General features: G+C 38.9%; 1 protein-coding gene across 6 annotated transcripts in view; it reads left to right on the top strand.

Annotated features, from left to right (window-relative positions):
• The window catches only part of LOC116494704 (core histone macro-H2A.1), a 44,925-nt gene extending 21,121 nt beyond the window's left edge, over positions 1-23,804 (top strand). For 2 of the 6 annotated variants that reach the window (XM_032196727.1, XM_032196726.1), the window contains 7 exons: positions 294-400; positions 1,915-2,112; positions 3,968-4,078; positions 10,350-10,449; positions 15,889-15,978; positions 19,077-19,251; positions 23,508-23,804. In XM_032196727.1, the coding sequence (XP_032052618.1) occupies positions 294-400; positions 1,915-2,112; positions 3,968-4,078; positions 10,350-10,449; positions 15,889-15,978; positions 19,077-19,251; positions 23,508-23,673 (947 nt within the window). In that variant the 3' untranslated portion in view covers positions 23,674-23,804. Of the gene's footprint in view, positions 1-293; positions 401-1,914; positions 2,113-3,967; positions 4,079-10,349; positions 10,450-11,920; positions 12,012-15,888; positions 15,979-19,076; positions 19,252-23,507 lie in introns of those variants that run through there. The other 4 variants (XM_032196729.1, XM_032196728.1, XM_032196730.1 and 1 more) reach the window with 4 other exon arrangements.
• The last annotated feature ends 231 nt before the right edge of the window (positions 23,805-24,035 follow it).

Genomic DNA, 24,035 nt, shown 5'->3' on the forward strand with positions numbered 1-24,035 from the left:
AATCTAGAGGAACTGCGTTAAAAGGACAAATATATATATATAAATATATATATATAAAAACATTGTTTGCAGTTTAGACCATAGGACTTAATGTGTGCATTCTGCCATCAGTGATTCTACATAAAAAAGCAAGTAAAAATTTTAGGGTAAGATGCCTCATTCAGTGTATTTTGTGGCAGTGAGGAGTACCATGCAAATCAGATACCTTTTTTGCTTGAATGCTAAATAATACATACTGATTTTTCTTAATGATCACAATGTAATTAAAAGGGGCTTGCTTTTTTTTCCCCCAGCGGAAATTCTGGAATTGGCTGGAAATGCAGCAAGGGACAACAAGAAGGGTCGAGTAACTCCTAGACACATCCTGTTGGCTGTAGCAAATGATGAAGAATTAAATCAGGTAAGAAAAAACCCCACTGTGTGAGGGCCGGGATTTCCTTCAGGGCTTTTTAAATTGTCTTTCCATATAGCTGAATAGTAACTCAAGACCTCTGCTTATTGAACAGCCCACCAGGAAACAGCTCATTCACTCACTAGCACACTCGCTATGTAACTAAGTAGAGCACTCAGCTTAATTACGTATTTCAGGACACTTAAAATGTGTGAAAATGCAAGGGAGCTCTAGTGTGACACTTGCTTGCACTATTACAGCCACTTCTGTTAAAGACTGGAACATTATTATAAGCTCTGTAGAGAAGTGGTGGAATCTTGTACATACTTCTTTGGTTGGTTTTTGTCTTCCCCTTAAGCAGCTTAGGACTCAGTGGGACCTATCCCATTCCTACTGAAGTCTGTCATGACAACCACAGAATGAAGAGCTCTGGAACTCTTGCAAGTCTGTGTCCTTTGCAAATTTCAAGATGTCTAACTTAGCCAAAAAATAATTCAGGCATTATTATTATAGTGTTGTGGTGGCAGCCAGAGGCACTGGCTAGGATTAATGTCTCTTTGTGTGAGGTGTTGTAAAAATACACCTAAAAAGACACTTTTTCCAACCCTATGTATCATGATGGAGCAGAAAAAAAATCCCCAAACCATCCTCCTGCCTGAAAATTGCTAATATTTTCCGTTCATCATTCTTTTGTAAGCTCAGAGCCTCAGTGGGTTGTGGTTGGGGAGCAGTAACCATGAATCAGAAGGTGGGAATACCTGAGGGACTTTGATATCACCGTTTGTATCCTTCCTAAAACTGAATTAGTCCCAATTAGATGTTTTTAAAAAATGGATTAAAGTGGTTTTAAATGCAGAACATGATTTATTTCACCTCTGCTTTTAAAGGCTTGAATGAACTGCACACTTTTGAGTATTGATCAGCTTTTCTTCAACTACATAAAGATTTTTTTGAAGAAAGACTTCCAGGTATAGAGATTTGTATAAATGTTACCCTCCATTTGAAGTTTCTTTTTCTAAGAACTAATTTCTGTTTTAAAAAAATGCCCGCTCAAGAAAACTCAGCAACAAAAACATAATATTGCATTGCCCACAGCATGGTACCTATTGCAGTCCTGTACCATGGACTTTCAGGGCCCCATCCCTCAAAAAACAGGGCAGCCCCAGCCACAGACATGAAGGCATTGCAGGGCAGCCTGTTTTCTAGTAGCTGGGTAAGTCTTCATTGCATGGCTTCACAGCTAAGTGAAGAAACAGCTCTCTTGTGAGCCCAAGTGACATTCACAGTAACAAGCATATGTGCAAGAGGAATATATATTCCCTTTACAGTTACACCTTAGTATATGATCAACTTTTTCTGATATTTCACACGTTTCATGTCTCTCTTCAAAGATATATGTGGAGAAACATAAAATAATTGGTTAAAACTCAAGGCAATGTACAAAATTTGCAGTAAATGCCATTTTCTGTTTATTGGTGAGTGAATGCTGGAATTTGTCATCTACAACTTTTATTTTTTATTAGCTATTGAAAGGGGTCACCATAGCCAGTGGTGGAGTGTTACCCAATATTCACCCAGAGCTGTTGGCAAAGAAGCGGGGGTCAAAAGGAAAACTGGAAGCCATCATCACTCCACCTCCAGCAAAGAAGGCAAAGTCTCCATCACAGAAAAAAACTGTATCAAAGAAAACAGGCGGCAAGAAAGGGGCAAGGAAATCCAAGGTAGAGTAATCAGTTTATTTGAAACACAAACAAATTCGGTCATAGTAGCTGTAGAGAGCATCATGTAGGGTAGTTCAGGGATTTCAGTAGCAGCACAAGCAAATGCCAAAGGAGGAGTGCAGCCCAGTACCTAGGGTAGGTGGAAGTAGCAGCACAGGTCTGCAGGGCAGGCAGGCAAGACTCCTCAGTGTTTAGACTTGGTGTTTTTAACTCTGAGGAAGAAATTAAACTAATTCAGAAGGAAGTGTGGAGGTGACAGAAAGAACAAGAGGACCAAAATATGATTTTTCTTATGCTAGAAAGCTAGAAAGAACATGTAACTGCCTTTTTTCCATTTTTAGTTTCAGTTTGTAGGAGTAGAGAATCTTTCTAATGTGTGCATGTGTAATCAAGGATAATTCCTTCTGCAAAACTATTGCAAAGCAATAGGTTATGAAAGTAGGAAGAAAAGTACATATATTTTACCTGAAATTAACAGTGTATTTGAAAATGTTGCCTTCAAACAAAGCTTCTATATTCATGCTGTATGTCTCTGTTATTGTTTACTAAGAGACTTCTGATTGTTTCACTCTTTGTTTTTTGAACTGTTGAATTTAATTTTCCCTTTTAGAACACCTAGAAGCTGACATCTCAAGTTCAGTGTTTCTAATAACCAAGCACTAATAATTTTCCTAAATCTGGATTTTTTTTTCCTGCTTGATTACAAAAGCAGGAAGTCTGTTGTGGGGTTCTGTTTTTCTTCCATACAATAAACTGCATTGTCTGCTTACTATATTGGTATTCAGCTAACAGTAAATTCCAGGGGAATTGAAATAAGACCCCTGAAAATCTAATTTTCAAAACAATTGTGTAAAGTAAAACATGGCTTCAGCTCCTAGAAGCACCAACATACCTTTGCATCAGTCATCTTAGTTGGTCTGCCACAGATTTAGTTTATATGCTTTGGAAAGGAAGAACAGGATAATATTGGCTTGCTTAGTGATTCAGGTGTGCTTTTAGCTTCAGTATAGATATTGTTGAGGCAACAAACGTTTATATGAAATCACAAGTAGTAGTGTTATTGAAAATGATTTTTGGCACCACTTGAGTTGGTAACTGCAACAGTCAATTCACTGTCTTCATGATGCATCCTTATCAAAATGTTCTTATTCTCATTCTTATTCAATAAATCAATGCATTCCTGAAGCCTATCATTTTACTTGTGTTTAAAAATAAAAATGAATGATTGAGGGGACTTCCCCTCTACAGTTTTCCTGGAGATAAAGGAAAGTGATCAGGTTAAGCAAGACAGAAAGTTGTTCACTCTATTTCTTATTGTTAGGCAGGTGGAAAGTAGAAGTATTCTTCTGACATGAGCTCTAAGGTCAGACGGATTTCAAAACCATATTTCTAAAACTGTTTGGGAAACCTGTAATCACCTCCCTTCACAGAGGGACAAAATTTGCACTCTGACAAGCCAGTTTTAACCTTAGAACGAGCGTCTGCCCACACGTAGATATGTAGGGGTTTTTGTTTGGCTGGGTTTTTTTTGGTACACAAGTCTTCAGAAAGCTGTTAAAAATGTGTGGTTGTTTATATTTTTCCTACAACATTTAAGACAACTGTCCCGTAAATAGCGTACTATCATAGGCAAGAAAAGCACATGCATAGATATGCAGACTTTGAGGTTGGTTTTGTTATTGATTCCTTCAGCTCTTAGCAGTTACTTTAGACTTAAGGATAAAATCCAAATGCCAGTTTCTGTACTGACATTTTATTGCCTGGTAAGCATGTATGGCATGTCTTATATCTTAGTGTTATTAAACAGTGTTTTTCTCTTAGTCTTGAGTTAACTAATTAACTATATTTTTGGAAGAAGAAGCAGGGAGAAGTGAGCAAATCAGCCAGTGCTGACAGTACAACAGAGGGAACTCCTGCAGATGGTTTCACGGTCCTGTCCACAAAAAGTCTGTTTCTTGGCCAGAAGGTATGCTTCTACATTTTTATAAATGAATACCTATTTTCAGTGCTGCTTAGGGAATAGCCCCTCCCACCACCCCCTTTCTCCCCCAGACATCTAGGTACAATTGGTATTTCCTTACCAAGCACATGTGGGGGTGTGTGATATTAGTTTTTGAAGAAATAAATTCTTTGAAACTACTTCTAGAACACTTTAAAAATACATGAATGAGTCTTTGTGCCTATGTAATTAAATATTCAAATAGAAGGAAAGCCTGTGTGCTTGTAATTTATCTCACCTTATTCACAGACAGCATAACTGGTACTGCTAATCTGTTGCCAAAAGTGAAATTATTTTAAGAATGAACCGGCTCTTCTGAAGGGCATCCCTCTTCATTCCTGTTGTGAAGGATTTATATATTTTAATCAAAACCTACTTTAGACATTTGATTATAGTAGTTGCTTTGTGTTTTGTTCTGCTTTGTTTTATTTTGTTGTTTTTTTTTGTTTGTTTGTTTTTTTACAAAAGTTAATGCTGCATAATAATGAATGATGCTTTAATTAAAAGCTATAAGTCAATGATCCTTTTTTCCCTGTGAATATGCTTTGGGAGGACATGGGGTGGTTTAATACAAATACTTACCTGTTTAAAGAGACAACTCATTTAAAGAGACGATTCAATAAATTAATTTGGTCTTTTATCTTGAAATCTGCCTTTAGTTTGCCATACAAAATTTTATTAAGTAAAACTGCATCTTTCTTCTATCATTCGGTAACCAGATCATTGTGTTGTAAGCCATAAAAGATGAACCATTTTTGTCCATTGTGGAATGTATCCTCTGATTCGTTTTTATTTCGTGTTGAGGTTGTTCTCCATTTACCTTTCCACAACTTGCTTACTAAGTTTAAAATGCATGAAAGTAACATTATTTCTTGCAAGACTTCTTGTTTTCCCCAGTTAATTTTACAGCTAGAGCCCAACTGTTGGTTTGTTTGGGTTTTTTTTATGTTTTGGTAGGCTTTTTGCTGTTTGAGTACTTCCACAGGGGGTGGTTTAGAGCATATTTTTATAAACATTTTGATGACTAAATTGGAACCCGAAACTTTTAAATGACATTACTTGCCAAGAAGGCAAGTAAGAAAGAGTTTAATACCTGACTTTGAGCCCCTTTTAGTTAGTTACCATAGGAAACCTGTAATCAGAACTAAAGTGTCAGAACTAAAAATCAGAACTAAACAAGACTGGCCTACAAATCGATGGGGCTTTGATGTTGGGCTCAGAGGAAGAAAATGATGAACTCCAGGACTGCTTTAAGCAGTGGTGAGCACAGCCAGTGTCTGTCAGAGAGCTTCCCAGTGAGTAGCTTGTGCTGGGAAATGGACTTTCTGGCTTTCTCATTCCCTTGGAGTGCAGCCCCCTGTAAAGACATGGGGTGCTATGTGCCCATCCTCATACTGGTTCTTTGTCTGTTAGCCCCACATTTTTTCCATTGACGTGAGAGGGGTCAGGTGTTAGGCTGTGTTTCTAACACAGTACATGTAAATAAGAGAAAAATGAAAACCAGTTTGGCTCCTGTGAGGGAACAGACCAAATGAAATGGATTATTTTCTCAGGGGTGGAAAATGCACAGATGTTGTTGAGATATTTCTAGCACAGATTATATTTTGCTTTTGACTCCATGAGAGAAACCCTCTTTAGGAGCAGTAAATGATTAGTATAAAAATCTACATAAAAAGTAGGCTATGTCTAACAAATACACAAATTTTCTGTATCTTGTTATGTGGGAGTTCAAAATGAAATTCTTGTTTGTTAGGACTTACTCCCAAAACAGCGTGTTTAGACCAACCCGAATTCTTTCAAGCATTCATGTTAAGACTGAAAAATGGGAAATCCTACAATGCAAAAAAAAAAAAAAAAAAAAAAAAAAAAACCAACAACTTCACACTGCAGTGATCAAAAACATCTCATTTAGCATAAAAACAAAAATACAACCCTGTTATGGTGGCTCATTCCTAGAAATGTTTTTAAAGTATTCTACAGAAATTATTTTCCAAATCAACATATTTTTGATTTTCTTCTGTTTAAAAGGGCAAAGCTAAAACTTCCAGTCATGGATTCAGTGCTTCCTGTCTCCTAAATTTTTGATGGGACAGGGGGTTTCTGGCTGAGCCAGGATGTCTGCTGCTGAGTGCAGGGTTAGCAGACTGGGTGCTCACTTGTGGTGGTCGATAATCGTTTGTGACATGTGGTAATCTCAAATAATTGGTTTTTTATTTTGGAAATTTACAAATGCTATGTAACAATCTTAAAAAAAAAAAATGTAGAGACTTTGAATCAACTAAGTGCTTCTACTTATCCACTTCTACATGCAATTGCTGTTTAAAAGGATAATAGTGATACTTAAAATGTTCATCAAAGTCTGTTAATTCTGACGCTTAACAGGAGAAAGAAATGTTTAGTTGTAGCTGCCTTAAATTAGTGCCACATGACTTTCATAAACACAATGATAAAAGAATTTCCTTCAATAGCTGGCCTAGACAAGTGTTGTGGCTTGATGTCTTAGGCTTGTGCACGTTACGTATTTTCAAAGCACGTGAAGACAAAAGGTGATTGATTGCCTGTTCGGAGGAGGACCTTTCTTCCATTTAAGATAGCCTCGCTTCTAAAGAGCATTTTGAAGGAAGGAAAACCTTCTAGTCCGTTGGGCAGGGAGGACAGCACATTTAGATGGTTCACATGGAGGCCTGGCAGTACGACTCCTGCCTTCTGGAGTTGGCTGATTCTGAGATGCTGTGAATTACCTCATCTTTCTGCTGTCTTCCTCATTCATGAAATGGAGACCCAACTACACTCTTTACATGGATGGCAGGAAAGCTTAACGTGTTAAAACATTTTGAGCTGTTCAGTTGGAACGCAAAAATGCTCATATTGATCACAGCTATTTAATTTGTCTTGAACTTGTGCTTACAGATTTTCAGCATATTTTAATGTTGTGTGTTCTTAATAGAGATGTCTGCAGAACCACTATCTGCTAGAACAGGAAATAATTTGGTAGATGTGGAGAAGGAAGAAAATAATCTCGTTCTTAGTAGCACATAATTCAGAGCTTAAAGCAAATATCTTTTTTCCTTGGCCTCACGTTTGCAGAAGGCAAAAGGAAAGGTTTTACTTGCAAGAATGGCTCTTCGTATGTCTAATATCCCCAGATTTGATTAATGAAAAACACAATGGAAAATACTGCTAACCTGAGTATTGTTCAGTTTTTTACTGTTATTGCTTTAAATCTTAAGACAGCTGCTGACATTCAGCTAGAAGTTCCTGGAGATCAGGAAATGGCTCAGAACCCTTCAGTTATACTTGCAGAAACGTGTTAGTTCTACACTATACAATATTAAAATCCAGTTAATATTTAAGTGATTGCACATCCTACAAATGACATCCCAGTGGAAATGTGACATTCTGCACATTAACTAGTTTAATTTCCCTGAGACTGTTATGGAGCAGAGGCAGACTTTTAAGACCTCAAGCCTAAGCACCAGGGTATGGACTTTAAGAAAGATCTCAGATTGTTGGTCTGCAAAAGGCATCTATAGTTTTTTGTACGAAGCTCAAATCAGAAAAAGTTCTAGGAACGTAAAGGTAATTCTGTCTGAACTGAGAAATGCAAGGTTTAGCTCAGTAGAAAGTACTCATGTATGTGCCAAGTGCCATCTGCATTTTATCTAGCATTTAATGTAAATGTTACCTAAAGTTACATCCATTCTTTATTACACGTGTATATGCAAGTTGTCATATGTTGTTTTTTTTTAAGTGGCCCTCTAGGGATTAATTTCTTCTGTCTAAAATAAATGCTTCGTACTGTTGAGTAGTAAAATTGAGCAATTATTCAATGTAGTATTTAAATCTATAGGAAAACTTTTGGTTTTTACTGTACTACTTGACAGTTGGCTAACAGTATGTTGAACAGTAAATGCAAAACTCAGCAAAATAATGCTTAGCTGCCAACACGTCATCAGTTACGGGCAGCTTTTTGAGCATTTTGTTGTTGCTTTTAAGTTGAAGCTTTAATTGCCAACTGGTTGCTTTGCAAATCCCATATTTGCGTAGGTGCAGAGACAGTTTAAAGGTTGGAAACCAAGATGGTAGTTAGCCAATAAATCCGGGGCAAAAACTTTTAGAATATAGGGCATTAGGGATCAGAAAGTCACTTATAAAATGGATGAAATGTGCTTAGGAACATACTAAAATTTCCACAAAACAGTCTTTTGGTGTGTGCATGTATTTTGTTGATTGTTTTTTTATTTCAAAATTCATAGTTTCTTTAACATTTTGGTTTGACTTGATTTGACTTTATTTTTTTTAAACAGCAGTTGCTTGTAGTCAAACTCAAGACTCAAACTCGAGTATGAATAACTCACCAAGTGTGAAGTAATAAGGGATTCTAAGCTATTTGGAAAGTAAGCTTTCTTAGATTTGTTACAGACTCCCATACAGACTCATACTTAAAATGGGGCCGAATTACACTGATTTTTAGCCTAAATCACCCTATATTAAGGGAATATCATTTTTTCATGCAACATATGCAAAATATATGATATTGCAGAAAAGGAAGGTCAATTCATGTAATCATATGAATGAAATGGAAATAATTTTATTCATAAAACTTAAATCAATGTACATTGGCCTCCTTAAATGACCATTCATTTATATTGGTTTCATGAATTGGTTTGTATTCCCTATTAATAAACTCATACATGGAGAAGATATAAAAAGTTTACAGAATGTGGATTACAATCCACAAGATGAAATTCAGTTATTGATGAGATTAATTGCCGCGCCTGAATGTTTATGTTAAGCTTTGTATGTTGAATCCAGTGGGCTTTGGATTAGAAGGAAAGCCTCACTTAGTTTCAGCTGGCTTCAGGATTGCATAAATAAATGAGAACTTTCCCTTCTCTAGTTGCTTTCCCTGTTGCCCAATCACCAATTGAAACAGTGATTTTAAATGGATATGCATGTTGTAGATCTAAGCATAATGTATGATAGAAACAGCCTATTTCCATATACAAAAGTCTGGATTTTATTTTCCTCTGTAAAGTGCAAAGTTTTGGGGCCAGTAAAACCGGTGCATGTGAAATCAGACTTCCCAGGGTTGGCTGCAGGGCAGTGGTCCAAACCCTGGGTTATAAGCCTCCTTACGTATCTGTCAGTGTACTGCAGTTTTAGTGTTGCTGACTTAGGCATTTTAATTAAATTGTCTCAAATTATGGAGTTGTTTCTGTGACATGGGTCACAGGAGACACCCAAACCATCAGCAGAAAGGAAATCATGCCATTACTTTGCACCTCAGCACCAGTCAGTTACTGCTGATGGTCTGTATATTTCCTTGGCTTCTTATCTGTTTGTAAATCTTGCTCAAAATGTGATGGTAGGAGTTGAAATCTCTCACATTTCATTAATTCTTCTAAGAACACATGGTGTGGATGTGAGCTTAATCTCTAGGTATCCATGCTAACTTCCTCACTGTGCCCATAAGAAATCCTCCTGATGTCGTAACGAACAGCAATTGAGAGGCGTGTTTAAAATGCAGGGGTGTTACTTGGAGTTAATGGGCATTAATGGGTGGGGTTAACATTTCTATTTTCATAAATAACAAAAGGAAGTAAGGCAAATAAAATAATAACTAGAAGTGGTAAGCACGAGTGTGTCTGTTTGCAGTAGGTTGCTGGTCACAAAGCCAGCAGAATTGGGCGTGTGAAATCTGAAGGGACTGCAGCACAGACTGTGGGAACCACTAGCATGGGAAGCAAAACTGTGGCCCCTTGCTGGGGTGGAGTGAGCTCTGGAGCCAAGAGCCTGCTTTCCTGAAGACGTGCTCCAGTTTGTTAGCTTAAATAAGGAGAAGCGGTATCTTTTTTCCTGTTTCAGTACTGAACAGTCACAGCACATGCATGTGACTAATGTAATTAACGCATTTGAAATTATTAGGGTGTCTTTCATCTATCCTTTCAGGAAAAACAAATAGCCCTTTATAATGCCAAAATTAGAATTCCAGATAGAAGACAGCCTAAAGCTTGTTAGTAGGTACATTTACTTCCTCCTGGTGTGAACAATGTTTGAGTCTTGTGTTTGAATATTTTTTTTTGGATAACAAACCCTCCTTATGACCTGCCTTTTATTTTGCATATTTGTTTGCAGTGATGCTATCTCCATCTGTGTTGCAAAGCTCACTTTTCTGCAGCTTCTCTGTGATTTCCCAGCTGTCCTGTTATTTCCCACCTCATGCTTTTCTTTTCAGCTGAACCTTATTCACAGTGAAATCAGTAATTTAGCCGGCTTCGAGGTGGAGGCCATTATCAATCCTACCAATGCTGACATTGACCTTAAAGATGACCTAGGTAAATGGGGCATGGGTTGACACAACTAATGGTCACATGGAAATTATGGAACCCAGAATTTACTCTGTAGGGCTTCACACATTGAATAAGAGCCAAATTCAAATCTTCCATGTTCTCTTTTGTTGAAGAACTATAGCCAAAAGTCATTACCAAATCTGAAAACTTGCAGCTATTGCTAATCTTTAAGCTGAATTCAGTTAAAACAAATTAAATTCTTTTCCATAATGATCATATGTGACTGTTAGCTATTTTGGGGGGTTTCTTATGTGGCTTCTTTGAGGACTAAAATACTTTTTTTTTGTCAGGTTGTTTTCAAAATAAGCAGTTTCTCCATTCTAACTGCAATCTCTGTGTTTTTTGGTTTTGTGTTTTCTTATAATCAGAGTAGGCGTAACATTATTTAAAGAGGAATGATTAAATAATTAACTATCCCCCAATTTTTTCTACCATGATTCCATGTTTGATTCAGTCAAATTATGTTTCCATTGTGTTTAAATTATTCCGTCACATTCACATTCAGCTGAAAACAAAAACTGATATTACACCAACAGTGAACTTGCAGATATTATCATCGATGGGGTATCACTTTTAAACATCTATCTTGTTACAAATTGAAAACCAAATCCTTCTTCAACTGTCTGCTCTTCAGCAAAAGAAAAAGAAAAATCCCTGCATTATGTACTGCCTTCCCTTGTTATTTGATTATACCTGCTGCTGTCTCTTTTTTAAACTTCCTTAATGGAATGCAACCCATAATTCTCCTACTACTGCATTTCCTATGGGAATGTTCTTATGTAATTTAATAAGAAAAAGACTTAAGGCTAATTTTTAAGTCGGTATTTCTCTGAGATATGTATATTTTTACATGTCTCAGCCTTTACAACATATAGAGAATATGTCTTGCCTTTAAAATAAAGATTGATCACTTACATGTTTGAAATCATATTCAGTAAGGCCCTGCAAATACGTGGTTTCTTCCATATGAAGGAGACTGTCATTTTTAGAAACAAAATGATAACTTGCTATTCATATCAAGATTAGCGCTTGTCAGCTTATTGGTGCTGACAAAATGGAGAAACTAGTTATTTTGTTTGGCTTGATGATCCTGAATTTCTTTTTTTAAACAGATTCCGTATTTTAGTGTCATGCTCTGTGGGGAACTAGTTGTTCTAGGTTTCTGCAAAGTGAAATGGGGAATTAGCTGATCTTAAAGCTTTGGAAATGATCTCATTTGATTGCTCTGACTTGTCATTTTAACGTTGATTTGATCATGTCGTACTCAATATTCCTCCTCCTGTTCCCTACACCCCTTTCTCTACACACACCTGCACACACAACTCAGCATACTCCTTTGGCGCAAGGTTTGGAGATGTAAAGGTAGGAACTATGGACGTTGGTACATGTGTAAATGTAGAGCCTGTGCTGGGTCTCTGTCCAACGTGGTTGATATACATCTGTTTACCTGTTGTAGTTGCAAGTTGTACAGGCTGACATTGCCACGATCGACAGTGATGCTGTCGTTCACCCGACAAACTCTGACTTCTACACCGGTGGTGAAGTAGGTAATGGAAAGTTCAGTGCTGCGGAGTTTGTATGTGTGTGCATGGTCAATCAGCAGCCACAAGCTTGTTGTAGCTATGCAGATTTGCATTTATTTCTCACTTCCAGCAGTCCTGACGGATAAGAAAAAGAAACTAATTATTGCCAACTCAGTAGGCATTTCTGATTTGTATCACCAAATCAGATTTTCAGAAGTAATGATAGAACGCACTATCAAAATTTGAAGTGCAAGAACAATATATGTGCAATGCAGGCATGTGAGCAAGGAAAATGAATTACCACATTGGTTGTTTGGCATGTTAAATGCCTGTTTTCAATACAGTTTGAGTCTCGATCTTTAGATGTCTGGCCACTTCCAGTACGCTCTCTCCATGCCAAGTTTCAGATGTTCACATCTGACATGCTGGATCTACCCCACCTGTATTTTCTGAACTCTTTTAAGATTATTTTTTTTCAGGCTTTAGCTTATAGACCAATTACCTTTGTAGCCCTGCTCAATGGTCCTTACAAGCACATGGCTAGAGATGCAACACACATTTTTCATATGGTCAGTCATCTAAGCTGCACTGATGTAAGAAGGCATCGTAATACAGCATGACAGACGTCTTAAATTGTATCTCTGGTTTGCTCAGGGTAACTCCTGTCTGGGTATTACCCTTCTCTAAGCACAATATTTTGAAGGATTTTATAACCAGGCAGCAACACTTTAACTGAACTGCTGAGTAATTTCAGAAGGCAAATCAGAATTTGGGCCAAATATAGAAGTTGCTGATGAGGGTGATGACACACCATGCTTTTTTAAAAGAAATTATCCCAGCCTCTGTTTTACACTGTGTCAGCCACTGTGCAAAGGGTGTCCCTTCGTGCCAGAGGCCCTGCTTCAGTGCTGGCTTGAAGGGTGTTTGTCCTGCTACAGGGCGAGCAAGCCTGACACAGCTGCTGTTTCTGAAGGAGCTACTTTCTGAGTAACGTGCAGAAAAATGTAGTTCTGTGTAGCCTGTCGGAGCGGGAACAGCTGTGACTTGGCTGGCTAAATATTATGCAGAGACGTTAAAAGACAAGTGTCATAATACCCTGTATCTAAAGAATGTGCTTCTAAAGTCTGTCAGACTCATTTAGCTAATGTGCTCGTCTCCTGCCCTTTGACAAAGAACTGCTTAAGAAGCTACCCTACAAAGAAAATTTTTTCTCAAAGCCGCACTGCTCATACCTTAGCGTAGGTTCCTGTTGCCTCTGACTGCTGTAAGAAAGAATGGAAGTGCACAAATGCCTAGCTTCCAGTGATTAACTTTTACCCATCTAAATTTTTTTTAATTTTTCGTTGTTTTTTCCCTAACAATTTAAATGTACTGGGGGCTTATTCTGAGAATTTTAGAGCCTAAATTTCTGCTAACGCTGTTTTCAACACTGATACCGATGCCTGCTTGGAAAGCATGAGATAATGACCTTATTCTCATGGGAGTGGCACATATTTATGCCTGTGAGCAAATAAGCTACTAACCTTGAAGCTGTGAAGCAAGACTTCCATCAAGAAACTTGCTAATGTAGTGGAAAATGATTAAATACAGTGTGTCCTTTCCAAGATGAAGCTAATTTACAATCTAGTTCTGAAATATAATTTCAATATAGAGCATTACTATTAAGCAGAAGAACGTATTTAGGAGTAAATGCAGAAACCAGCACTGATTCACAGCACATACTACTCTTGCTCTTCTTTGCTCTATATCTGTGAGAAGAGTGCTCCATGAAATAAACTGACAAGGTTGTTCATTGCTTTTAATTATAAATTAATTCCCAGTAGAAGGGGAAAAGCTGGTCTTCCTGGATTGAATTAAACAAAACTAGGCTAAATTCCATTAAATGTACAACAGCTTTGCAATGGCAAAGAGATGACCCAGTTAATAGATCTTTTCTGTTCCTAAGTTCTGTACAAGGCTTAATTATGTTTTGCCTTGAAACAAGAGAAATTAAGGATTATGACTGTCATGGGGTTTAGGACTGATTGAGTTCATGGATTCATGGGGAATATAACTGGGATACATACACGAGTGCGAACACGAGCGTGATATGGCAATACACAAACAAGAATCTAACTGGGATGGAGAAGTGCTTCTTTCCCTCCCCATCCCCTCCCTGTCAGAGTGATTTCACAAGTGCCCGGTGTCAGCCCCACCAGGTAAATAAGCTCAGCAAAGGGCACTGTGTGTCGTGCTGCCCTCTGCGAAAGGCAGTGCCCTTCAAAACCCCTCCGTCCTGGGGGATCTCTGTGCAGAGCACCCTCTCCTAGGACTTGCTGCTATCGATAAAGCCATTGCTGTCTTGTCTGAGAGATTTGCTGGGTGGTGCCTCCTGCTCTGCTGCACAGGTAGCTTTGAGTTTCAGAAACAATCTCAGTGAGGAATTTGTCTAAATAAACTTAGACTAAAGTATTTACACAAATAAGTTTAAATGAGTACAAGGAGCAAATTGTGCTCTGACATACACAGTCTGACCTCGCAGTTTGACTTCTGGCAACCACCAGTTGTGAATTGGTTATGAAGTAAGCAAAATATGGGATGTGTTTTTTAATTAGCCTCAGCTTTTGTACCCCAAAAGCAATAAGCTGCCAATAGCAAAACAGAGGTAGGGTCACACAGTCAGTTTTTGAACGAACAAATGCCTTGTTTTTCAAGAAACAAGGAACTTCTAATATTTCTGTTGGAAGAAATTCAGCAACGGTGTCAAAACAAAAGCTTCTGGCAGTCCTAGAGCCTAGTTCCTAGAGCCATAGCTCTGTATGTTAAACTGAATCTTGGAGGAGGGGCTCTGCTTCCTTGAGCATACAATATGTGCACTTCCATCAGAAAATGCGTTTTTTATTTTCCTCATCAGTGAAAGTAAGGGGTTTCACCAAATGAATGTCTAGATCTTTAGAGATCCTATTCTGAATTTTTGGAAATCAGTTTTCAAAGTAATGTCTCAAATAAGAGCCTTTATGATACCACTGCTTTTTGCTTATTTACCTGTATAATTAATATGCACAGTACAAAATTATTTGGGATGCTTATGTAGTTAGGAAAATGCTTTCTTGGGCTGTTTTTATTATATTAATACCTAAAACTAGAGCTGCAAAATAAGATCTAAACCATTTAGTGATGGACTGCCTTTGTAAACGGCGTACCTTTTGGTTGCCCTGATAACACTGCACAGCTCTTCTACTCCCAAAATGACTTTGTCCAGCTCCTTAGCTGTAGTTAGAGAAGTTCATTGGAGGAATATGTTCCTTAGAGATTCTCCTTATTTCTGAGGCTCTTCCTCTTGGTTAAAGGTGGCTCAACAAGCTGGGCAGTTACCAAGTAAAGCAGCCCGCTGCACTCACGAGACTGTTTCATTCCTGGTGCCACCTGTTGGGGTCAGGGACCAAGATCAGGTGAGTCTCAAATTCTTATTGTGGCAAATGGCTCTTTAAAACCAGTTATAAGAGAGAGGGGAAATGAACCTTGAAGGCAGGAATTATGAACCTTCAACCACCCTTGAGCTAGCACATTCTCTTGCAGCATTTCACACTGACAGATGCTTATGCTAAGGAAGGAGATAGGGGTGGCACGTCAGATGTTTTGACGTGAAAAGCACAGTCTGAGAATGTTAGCAAGGGATACAGACGTGAGGTTTTTGGGTTCTTAGGGTTGTCTTTTTTGGTTTTTCATTTTTGTTGTCGTTGTTGTTGTTTTTAATGACTAGCTAATTCTGAAGTCCCAAAAGGTTTAGATCTTACTTTGCAGTCCCCAAAAAACGTTTGGGCAGAAAAATCTAGACTGATGTAATTGCCAATAATGATGAGTCATGTGTCTGCTGTGGAAAGCTGGGATCAGAGGAGTAAAATAACAATTCTCTGTTCAGGGAGCACTTTGGAAAAGAAAGGCGGCAAGGAGTTCGTGGAAGCTGTCATTGAGCTTCGGAAAAAGAACGGGCCCTTGGACATAGCTGGAGGTGAGGCTCTGCGCTTCGGAAACAGGGAAAAAATACACTGGGGTCACGAGCTTCAATGTCTGCAGCGGTCCTCGTTGCAGTCACTTGGCCAAGCTCATTCTAGCACACTGCTTGGGTTCATGGTGTCCCCAGGCAACTCTGCTGGGTTACACGGTACTTGTGCTCTCCAGAGTTAAAATACACACCGTGCATCTTAAGTAACCATTACCAAAGCAGCCAGGAAATGGTGTGGTGACGTAACATTACAAGTAAAAACAGGGCTGTTCAAGGATACATCCATACACAAAGAATGTTGATTGTTGAGGGCACAGGTCATAAAAGCAATTAATTGGATGCTTATTTTTCAGAACAGTTGAGTCCAACTCTGTTAAACATCTGCTTTGCTAAAAAGTCACTGACTTTCACTGAATTTAAGCACGTGCTTAAAGTTAAGCAGCTGTTGGATAATTGGTCTAAACAGTGCCAAAATTATCACTGTAGAAGCTTATGATTTTTTGATGTCTGGTTATCAAAATTTATGTAATATCTGAGAAAAATCTACTATAGGAGTACTAATGTTTGGTAATGGCAATCTGACACCATCTGTGATATCGCTGATACATGTTGTTCATATAGAACGCTGGTGCTGCCATCTGTGTTTATGCTATAAAAATAAATAGAGTGCGTGCAGTTTTGTAAACGAATTTTGACTAAAACTGAGGGGAAGATGTAAGACTTGAGCTATGGCAGGAAAAAATATGACTGTTTACTTCTGGTGCTTAATACAAATTTTTTCCTTGCTTTTTAAAATTTTTAATAAGTTTTTCTTGGAATTGTTCTACAAAAATATGTAGAATCAATTACTTTTTTTTTCACTTGCTTATGTACACTGTTGCTTATCAACCTATTAATGAGTTGATCGAACTGTGCTAAGAAATAGACCACAATTTGAAGAGAAAAAAATTTCTTCTCAAACATCAATGCATCCCTCAGATCTGAGTGCTGCTCGGCAGCCTGACCCTGTAGGGAGCTCTCTGCTACCCCAGCAGACGCTGGACTGCTGGAGAAGAATTGACACGAACCAATTTCTCCATCACATGGATATCTGCTGTTCAGATTCCCCAATGACATGGCTATCCCCTTTAATATAACAAACGGGATCCTTACCTGGAATATTATTGTAACTAGCACAGAATGTGGCCGTGTTCTTTCTGTTCATTTCTATACCAAAAGTAAAACTTCCTCATTCAGAGCATTTGCATTTGAAGTAAGGAATGGCCACTTTGGGTAATTAATGGTTGTCTTCAACAAAATCCTTATGAGTTAATTAACGGCTGCCCTAGAATACACTCTCAGTCTGAGAAGCATTATAGTAGGTGATGCGTATCAATACGGTATTTTATTCATTCAGTGTGAAGACATTATCAGCATTTCACATCTGACTAGAGATATGTCAGCTGCTTTTATTAGATTTTTCTTGGATTTATGATGTAGTCTGGATCTGCCAACGTTTTAGTTGCATATAAGGACAAATTAAAGTTGCCTAACACTGAGGTTATTCAACATGTTGAGAATTTACAAACCCGTAAGGACATAAATCCTTGTGCTTCCATTGTCCTTTAAAGTGTACTCTCCTGATTAACCTCCTGTCAGAATGCCACACGACAAAGTCTATTTTCTCTCTTCTTCAGCAGCTGCAGGATAGCATCCATATGTGATGATAGTGCTCCAAGAGTTATTTCTACTATATTTAAATTACAAAATGCCTCATAAACATTCCGGAATGGAGTAGAGGATTTCTGGTCTTTAAGCACCTTTGCAAAACAGATTTTTTTTAATTAAAAAATGGTATTTTTCTTATCTCTTTTTTGAACAAACTCCAATTTTATTCTGGTGCTTCTATGGCTTTATATTATTATATCCCAAAGCCTGTTTGTGAAGGTTCAGTGTGTGCCCTTGCGAGACCGACTAGGTTTATTCCTTCCATGAGCTTATTAATAAGGTGTTTTAGTTTCATCTCTCTTTTTAAACAACCAAAGCGTACAAGTTTTTATCTGCAGCCGCAGAGCTGTGAGGTCAGAAATGGCAGGGACCTCTCACCCGGTTTTCTGGCAGGCATAGCACAGTTTGCTGCCCGGTGATGGGAAGCAGTGAACCCAGCATGTGTTCTGTTACGGAGACAGGGACTGCTCTGGACACTGACTGTACGTAGTCTATAAGCAGGCCCTCGTCTGTCTTTGTAATCCCCACCTGTCCCTGAGAGTAACCTGGTGGTATGATCAGTATGGTACAAGTTATCCGTTTCTCTGTACATCCAAGGCCTCACCTGCTGGCATATAAACAGAATGAATCAAACTTTGTAAATCTGTAAATGCATCCTGTCAAACTGTCAAAAATATGACAAAAGAGTTAACTAAAAGAGGCATTGTTTAAGCGGTCTTGGATGACCCATGCACATAAAGGCTTGAACAAAACCAGGCTCAAAGTTTTGAAATCACAAAAAATCTTCTTTGTACTTACTCAGAAACAAAGATGGAAATAAAGCAAATACTTGAATTCAACCCTTTTCCAGCCTTCCTTATCAGTTTGCAGAACACCAATAGCTCTGAAGTAAGCCAATTTGGGTTCAGTGTGATCAGATGTTGGCTAAATAAACTGTGTTTAGCAGGAGTAGCTGAAGGTCACACAAGTCATAACACCAACAGTGCAGCATCCTGGGATTTACTGTAGCTCTGCAATGAACTCTGAACCGAAGGATGATCATCTCTTGAACAGGTTTATGTCCTAGCGTATTACTGCCTTTCTCCTCCAACATTAGACGAGTTTGCACAGTCCCCAGTAGGAATGTGTTTCCTTTGATGTCAGTCATGAATTCTTGCTCTCTCTAAAATAAGCTCTATTATAACTATGATTTATAAATTACCACAGCAAAGTACAGCTGGAAGTGGAAAAGTCTCTGTAATCATGTTGTTATATTTTAAGGCTGTGTGATTCGTAATCTAAAACATTCACAGAGGCTAAAGGAATGTCTGTCAATTGTTTGCTATTTTAATCACATACGCATTCTTTTAATCCTAATGAGAGGAAAGCAATTATGTTTCACTTTCATTTCTTACTAGCTGTTGTCAGTGCTGGCCACGGATTGCCTGCAAAATTTGTGATCCACTGTAATAGCCCAGGTTGGGGCTCAGACAAATGCGAGGAGCTGCTGGAAAAGACAGTGAAGAACTGCTTGGCTCTGGCCGATGAAAAGAAGCTGAAATCAATTGCATTTCCTTCAATTGGCAGTGGCAGGTAAGGCTGTTGCATAAACATGATAGTTGATACAGGCTATGTTTCCTAAGTGCCATCTCCTCTGTACCTGTCCCTTCTCATGTACAAAACTCACTTCTACAATGCTGACTCAATTCTTGCTTGTTTGGATCAGTTCCCTGAATGCAATGTTTATTCTGGGTTTCTTCAAGCTGCATATGGAGCCTGTAGTATTCTGAGTAGTAGTTAAACTTCAGCGTGTCTAGCAGTGATCCCTGCAGACCTTTGAAGCATACAAATAGATTAAAGAGCATAAAAATAACTTTTTAAGAGTATATTAAAAGCCTTTTTTTTCAGACTATTAATTTGTTCATATAAACTGGGGATATGGAGGACAGCACGAAGAAAAGTGGTCTCTTTTACCTCGTTTTACTGCATGTTGTAGGATGGCCTGAAGATACAGAATCACAGAAAGGTTTGGGTTGGCAGGGACCTTACAGATCATCCAGTTCCAACCCCCTGCCCAGGACAGGGACACCTCCCACCAGCCCAGGTTGCTCCAAGCCCCATCCAGCCTGGCCTTGAACACCTCCAGGGATGGGGCATCCACAGCTTCTCTGGGCAACCTGTTCCAGTGCCTCACCACTTTCATAGTAAAGAATTTGTTACTTATATTTAATCTTAATCTACCCTCTTTTAGTTTAAAGCCCTTACTCCTTGTCCTATCACTACACTGCCTGATAAAGAGGCCTTTACATGTCTTAGTATTTGTTTAAGCAGTAGACCTGAAGTGCCTTGATTCTCTGGATTTCCAAAGTCACTTCAAGCTTTCACCCAAAGTCTTCAAGCTGAGCTCCACACAGTTTATATCATAAGACTCTCTCAGGAAAAAGAATCTAAATATGGACTAGCATTTTAATTTAAGGCTCTTGCGTTTGGAAAGGATAGGGAGGTTTGGAGCACTTGGCCCTTGGTTGCTCAGAATGAAAAACCAAATCTATGCTGAATCACACAGTGGTGCATTTAACTCTGAACAACTGCCACTTTTGAAATTGCCGTGAAAGAATTTGGCTGATCTTCATCAAGAATCTTCTTCCCGTTGTGCCATGTTGCAACATTAGATTAATTCCTGCACATTCTTCATAGGGCAGAAAGCACTATTTGAGCTTTTGGGTGAATGACAGTGAAGAAATCGAAGTTTTATTAGGATAATAAATGTAAGTGACTTGCATCAGACAGCTCCAAATAAGGTGGTTTTGGATGGGTGGCATTTTAAGGAGGTAACTTGAGCAAACTTTATGGAATGGTAGAGCAATACAGTGGAGGATTCATGCTGACCTGGTGAATTATCTCTTGGATAAAGCAAGGCTACAAAAAATACCTTCCACGGAGCCCTTTCTTTTCTGGAGAGCTCCCAGTGAAGAGCCTTCCAAACTGTTGTTGCAAAGTAGTTGAGTGGTGTTGGAAGATGATGAAACCCTGAATAATCATGAGATCCACGTTCTGTTATGAAATCTGGTTACTGACAGGCAAGATCTGTGGCTATGTTCTCAGCTTGGCATGTGTATGTTGCTCCTACTCAAGCCAGTTGAAGTGGTGCTTTGAAAAGATGGAGAGGAATCAACAGGCACATGTATGAGGTTGTATATTTTCCCTCTCCTCTTTAATTAGAGTTATTCAAGCATAAATGAATTTTGGAGAAAACAGAATATATTCTGACAATACTCTACTTGTTTTTATGAAGTCAGAAGTGTTAAAAGAAGTAAAGCTTTTAAAGAAAGCAAATGCCAAAGACACCACATGTATGCAGCTGTTCTAGTACAGACATCTGTCAAGCAGACATCACCCAATAAACCCACATAAACAGTTTCTTTCTCTTTTATAGTGGAGGAATGGGATTACATGAGGGCAGTTCAAATAAATCATGGGGGAAAATAAAATAGCATACTTGTAGTGTTCGGTGGGCCAGATGCTCAGCTACAGCCAACTTGTGGAAAGCACAAATTGGGTGCTGTACAAAGGTAGCCTGGAGTTCACTCTGGTAGGGCCAGCAGGAGAACAGGGAAAGAAGAGTTTGGGATTGAAAACAAAATCATCCTCAAAGTAGGGATTTCGTTCTGAGGCTCCAACTTTGATCTGAATTGACACTAGCTTGGCTAAAGCCTCAAGCCACCTATTCACAAGAATTCGACTCAGACCAGTAGATCGATGCAAGAGGCTTCTGTTTCTTCTTGCAGCCCACACGTGGCCATTGGTCGGCATCCTACTTCTGATTTTTCCACTTTCTCTTTCCCTTCTTTAGCAAGTGGTCCTAAACAGCTCATTTTCATCAGCTTCCCTGCGTGCATGCCTCCCTTTGATCAGGCTGCTCTTCTTTCGTTTGCCTTGTCATGACCACTTTACTGGGACATGGCTCAATTGGAAGTTGCATGGCTTCAGAGTCCTCGTCAGCACTGCAGAAACAGCATGTACCCTGATTTTGATGCTGGCCTGTTCAGGAGCAAAACTCCTCAAAGGTCTGTTCTTGATATGCCAGGATGCAGCATTCCTAAGTAACCAGCAAGGGGTCAGATGTGGAGGCGTCTTTCTCTGTGTAAGCCACCAGCAGGAATTAGCTCTGATGTCAAAACTGTGCTGCCAGTTGATTACTTTATCACACGGCTGGTTCTGCCTGAGCAGCTCAGTTGTCTTTGGAAGAGTACAAGTGTTTTCACAGTGCTCTTTCCTTTTTTTTCCTCTTCTTCAGTGAGAGAACAAAATAGGCATTTTCAGAAAAGAAAGGAACAGCAAGATGTGCTATTTCATGTCATCATCTCTGAAATATCACAAGCACTGTCCTCAGGCAGCAGGTGTAATACCCCATTACAGGCAGCACTACCCCAGAATTGCTCTCACAGTGTATTTTATGGTCAGGTAATGTGCAGTAAGTGGTCTATGACACAGGCAATTGCCTTTCTCGTTTTGTGTCTTGCAGCATGTAATGAGAGGGAGAGTACAACAGTGTTTTATTAGCAGAGGTTGGTGCTTCAGTGAGCAAATGCTGTCATGTTGCACCTGTTAACACCAGAGGTGAATTTAGTCCAGCTTCTTTGAATTGCTGAGGAAACTCAAACTCACCTACCTGTGTAATTTTTAAATTATTAATAATATTTCCCAATATTATACGACAGTGTAACACACTTGTTGGCTTAAATGAAAGAATGTTATCGATCTTTTTAATTAAAAAAAAAGATGGAAACTTGTCAAACTTAGAACTGTTAAGTTACCATCCATCTCTGCCACTCTGTATTGAAAATTCACGTGAAAGTGGTTTTAGTATCTCCTTATCACCCTGTGTCTAAGAAAGATTTGCATAATTGCACACTTTATTACAAGGAGTGTTGACTGTCATGTACCTGTAAGTGTATGTCAGTCAATCAAGTGATGTTCAACAGCCTCTTCAAATTCTTTTGGGTCCTGCTCTTAACAGAAGGGTGACATCCCATCACCTTCAGGCTGATTATTTCCGTGTACTTTACTGTGGCTTGGGGATTGCTCAGACTTTGACGAGGGCAAAACCACCCTCTGGGTAGGCAGAAATACTTCCTGAGTAATACAGCAGCAAAGCGTAGACCACATTCCAGCACCAGGTGTAATGTGGGGCTTTTGCCATGACCTGTAAAACGTTTTCATAGTTGAGGTCATGGCTTTGTTCAGACTGCTCTCCTTGTGCTTGACCTGTCCTAACATCAGATGAAACTTTCAGACAAGAGCTACAAGAGATAAATGAGGAAAGAAAACTGTAAGCAGAGTTCCTAGGCTAGGTACTCAGCTTTGAAATTTGGCCACGCACAGCTTAGTCATCTGAGAAAGCAGCAAGGTTTTTCTGTTTTCTCTTGTGCTGTTTGTATACCAAGTTCCAGGTCCCTTTTTATTTTTCTTCAGGGGTTGGTTTGCTTTGACGATGGGTTTGACTCTAAGGTATATGCAGATTCCTGAACACTTCAGGCTGACCGGCCATTGGTTTCCTCATCTGTTAAATGAGCATAATTGAGCCTTCGGATGGTGAAAGGTTCAACACATTAACGTGTGGACTCTGTGTTCGCATATTGGGAATGCTTTCTTCTGTTTGAACGTTTTAAGTCTTGCTTAAACAAACAACTTTGTAGCTTCTAATTCCGCCTGTAAACACTAGCTTTGTGGCTTTATTTACTGTGCTGCATTAGAGAAAAGGCTGAGCATTCCCTGCAAGGTTATACCATCAAAAGCTTGTTCTGCAGGTCTTGATTCCTTTCTTTTTTTCCTGTTTCTCTTACTAGAAACGGTTTCCCAAAGCAAACGGCTGCCCAGCTGATCCTGAAAGCCATCTCCAGCTATTTTGTGTCAACAATGTCCTCTTCAATCAAGACGGTGTACTTCGTGCTCTTCGACAGTGAGAGTATAGGGATATATGTGCAGGAAATGGCCAAACTAGATGCCAACTAAGCATAGAAAGCTACAGTACCAGCTCCCTCTTACCCATCTTCTTCCCCAAAATCCTTAACTCATTGTGAAGCAGAACATCCCTTATTTTAAATTTTGCTCATCTAGGGAAATAAAAAGGTGGTTTTTTGGATTTGTTTTAGTTTTATTTTGTTTTTTACTTTCTAAAATGTTTTATGTTGGCACTGATAGTTGGCATTACTGCTGTTAATGCACTGTATACCAGGCATCGTCTGAACTTAGTGTAATCTAGGAGATTTTATAGTTTTATTTTAATGAAGTATGGTTGAAGCAGAAAGCTGTTAGGAATATGTAGTCTTTTACTTGTGAAAGAAACAGGCCGACCCTATTTTGTAACTGTGTTG

The sequence above is a fragment of the Aythya fuligula genome, chromosome 14, assembly GCF_009819795.1.
Source record: "Aythya fuligula isolate bAytFul2 chromosome 14, bAytFul2.pri, whole genome shotgun sequence".
Classification (NCBI taxonomy): domain Eukaryota; kingdom Metazoa; phylum Chordata; class Aves; order Anseriformes; family Anatidae; genus Aythya; species Aythya fuligula.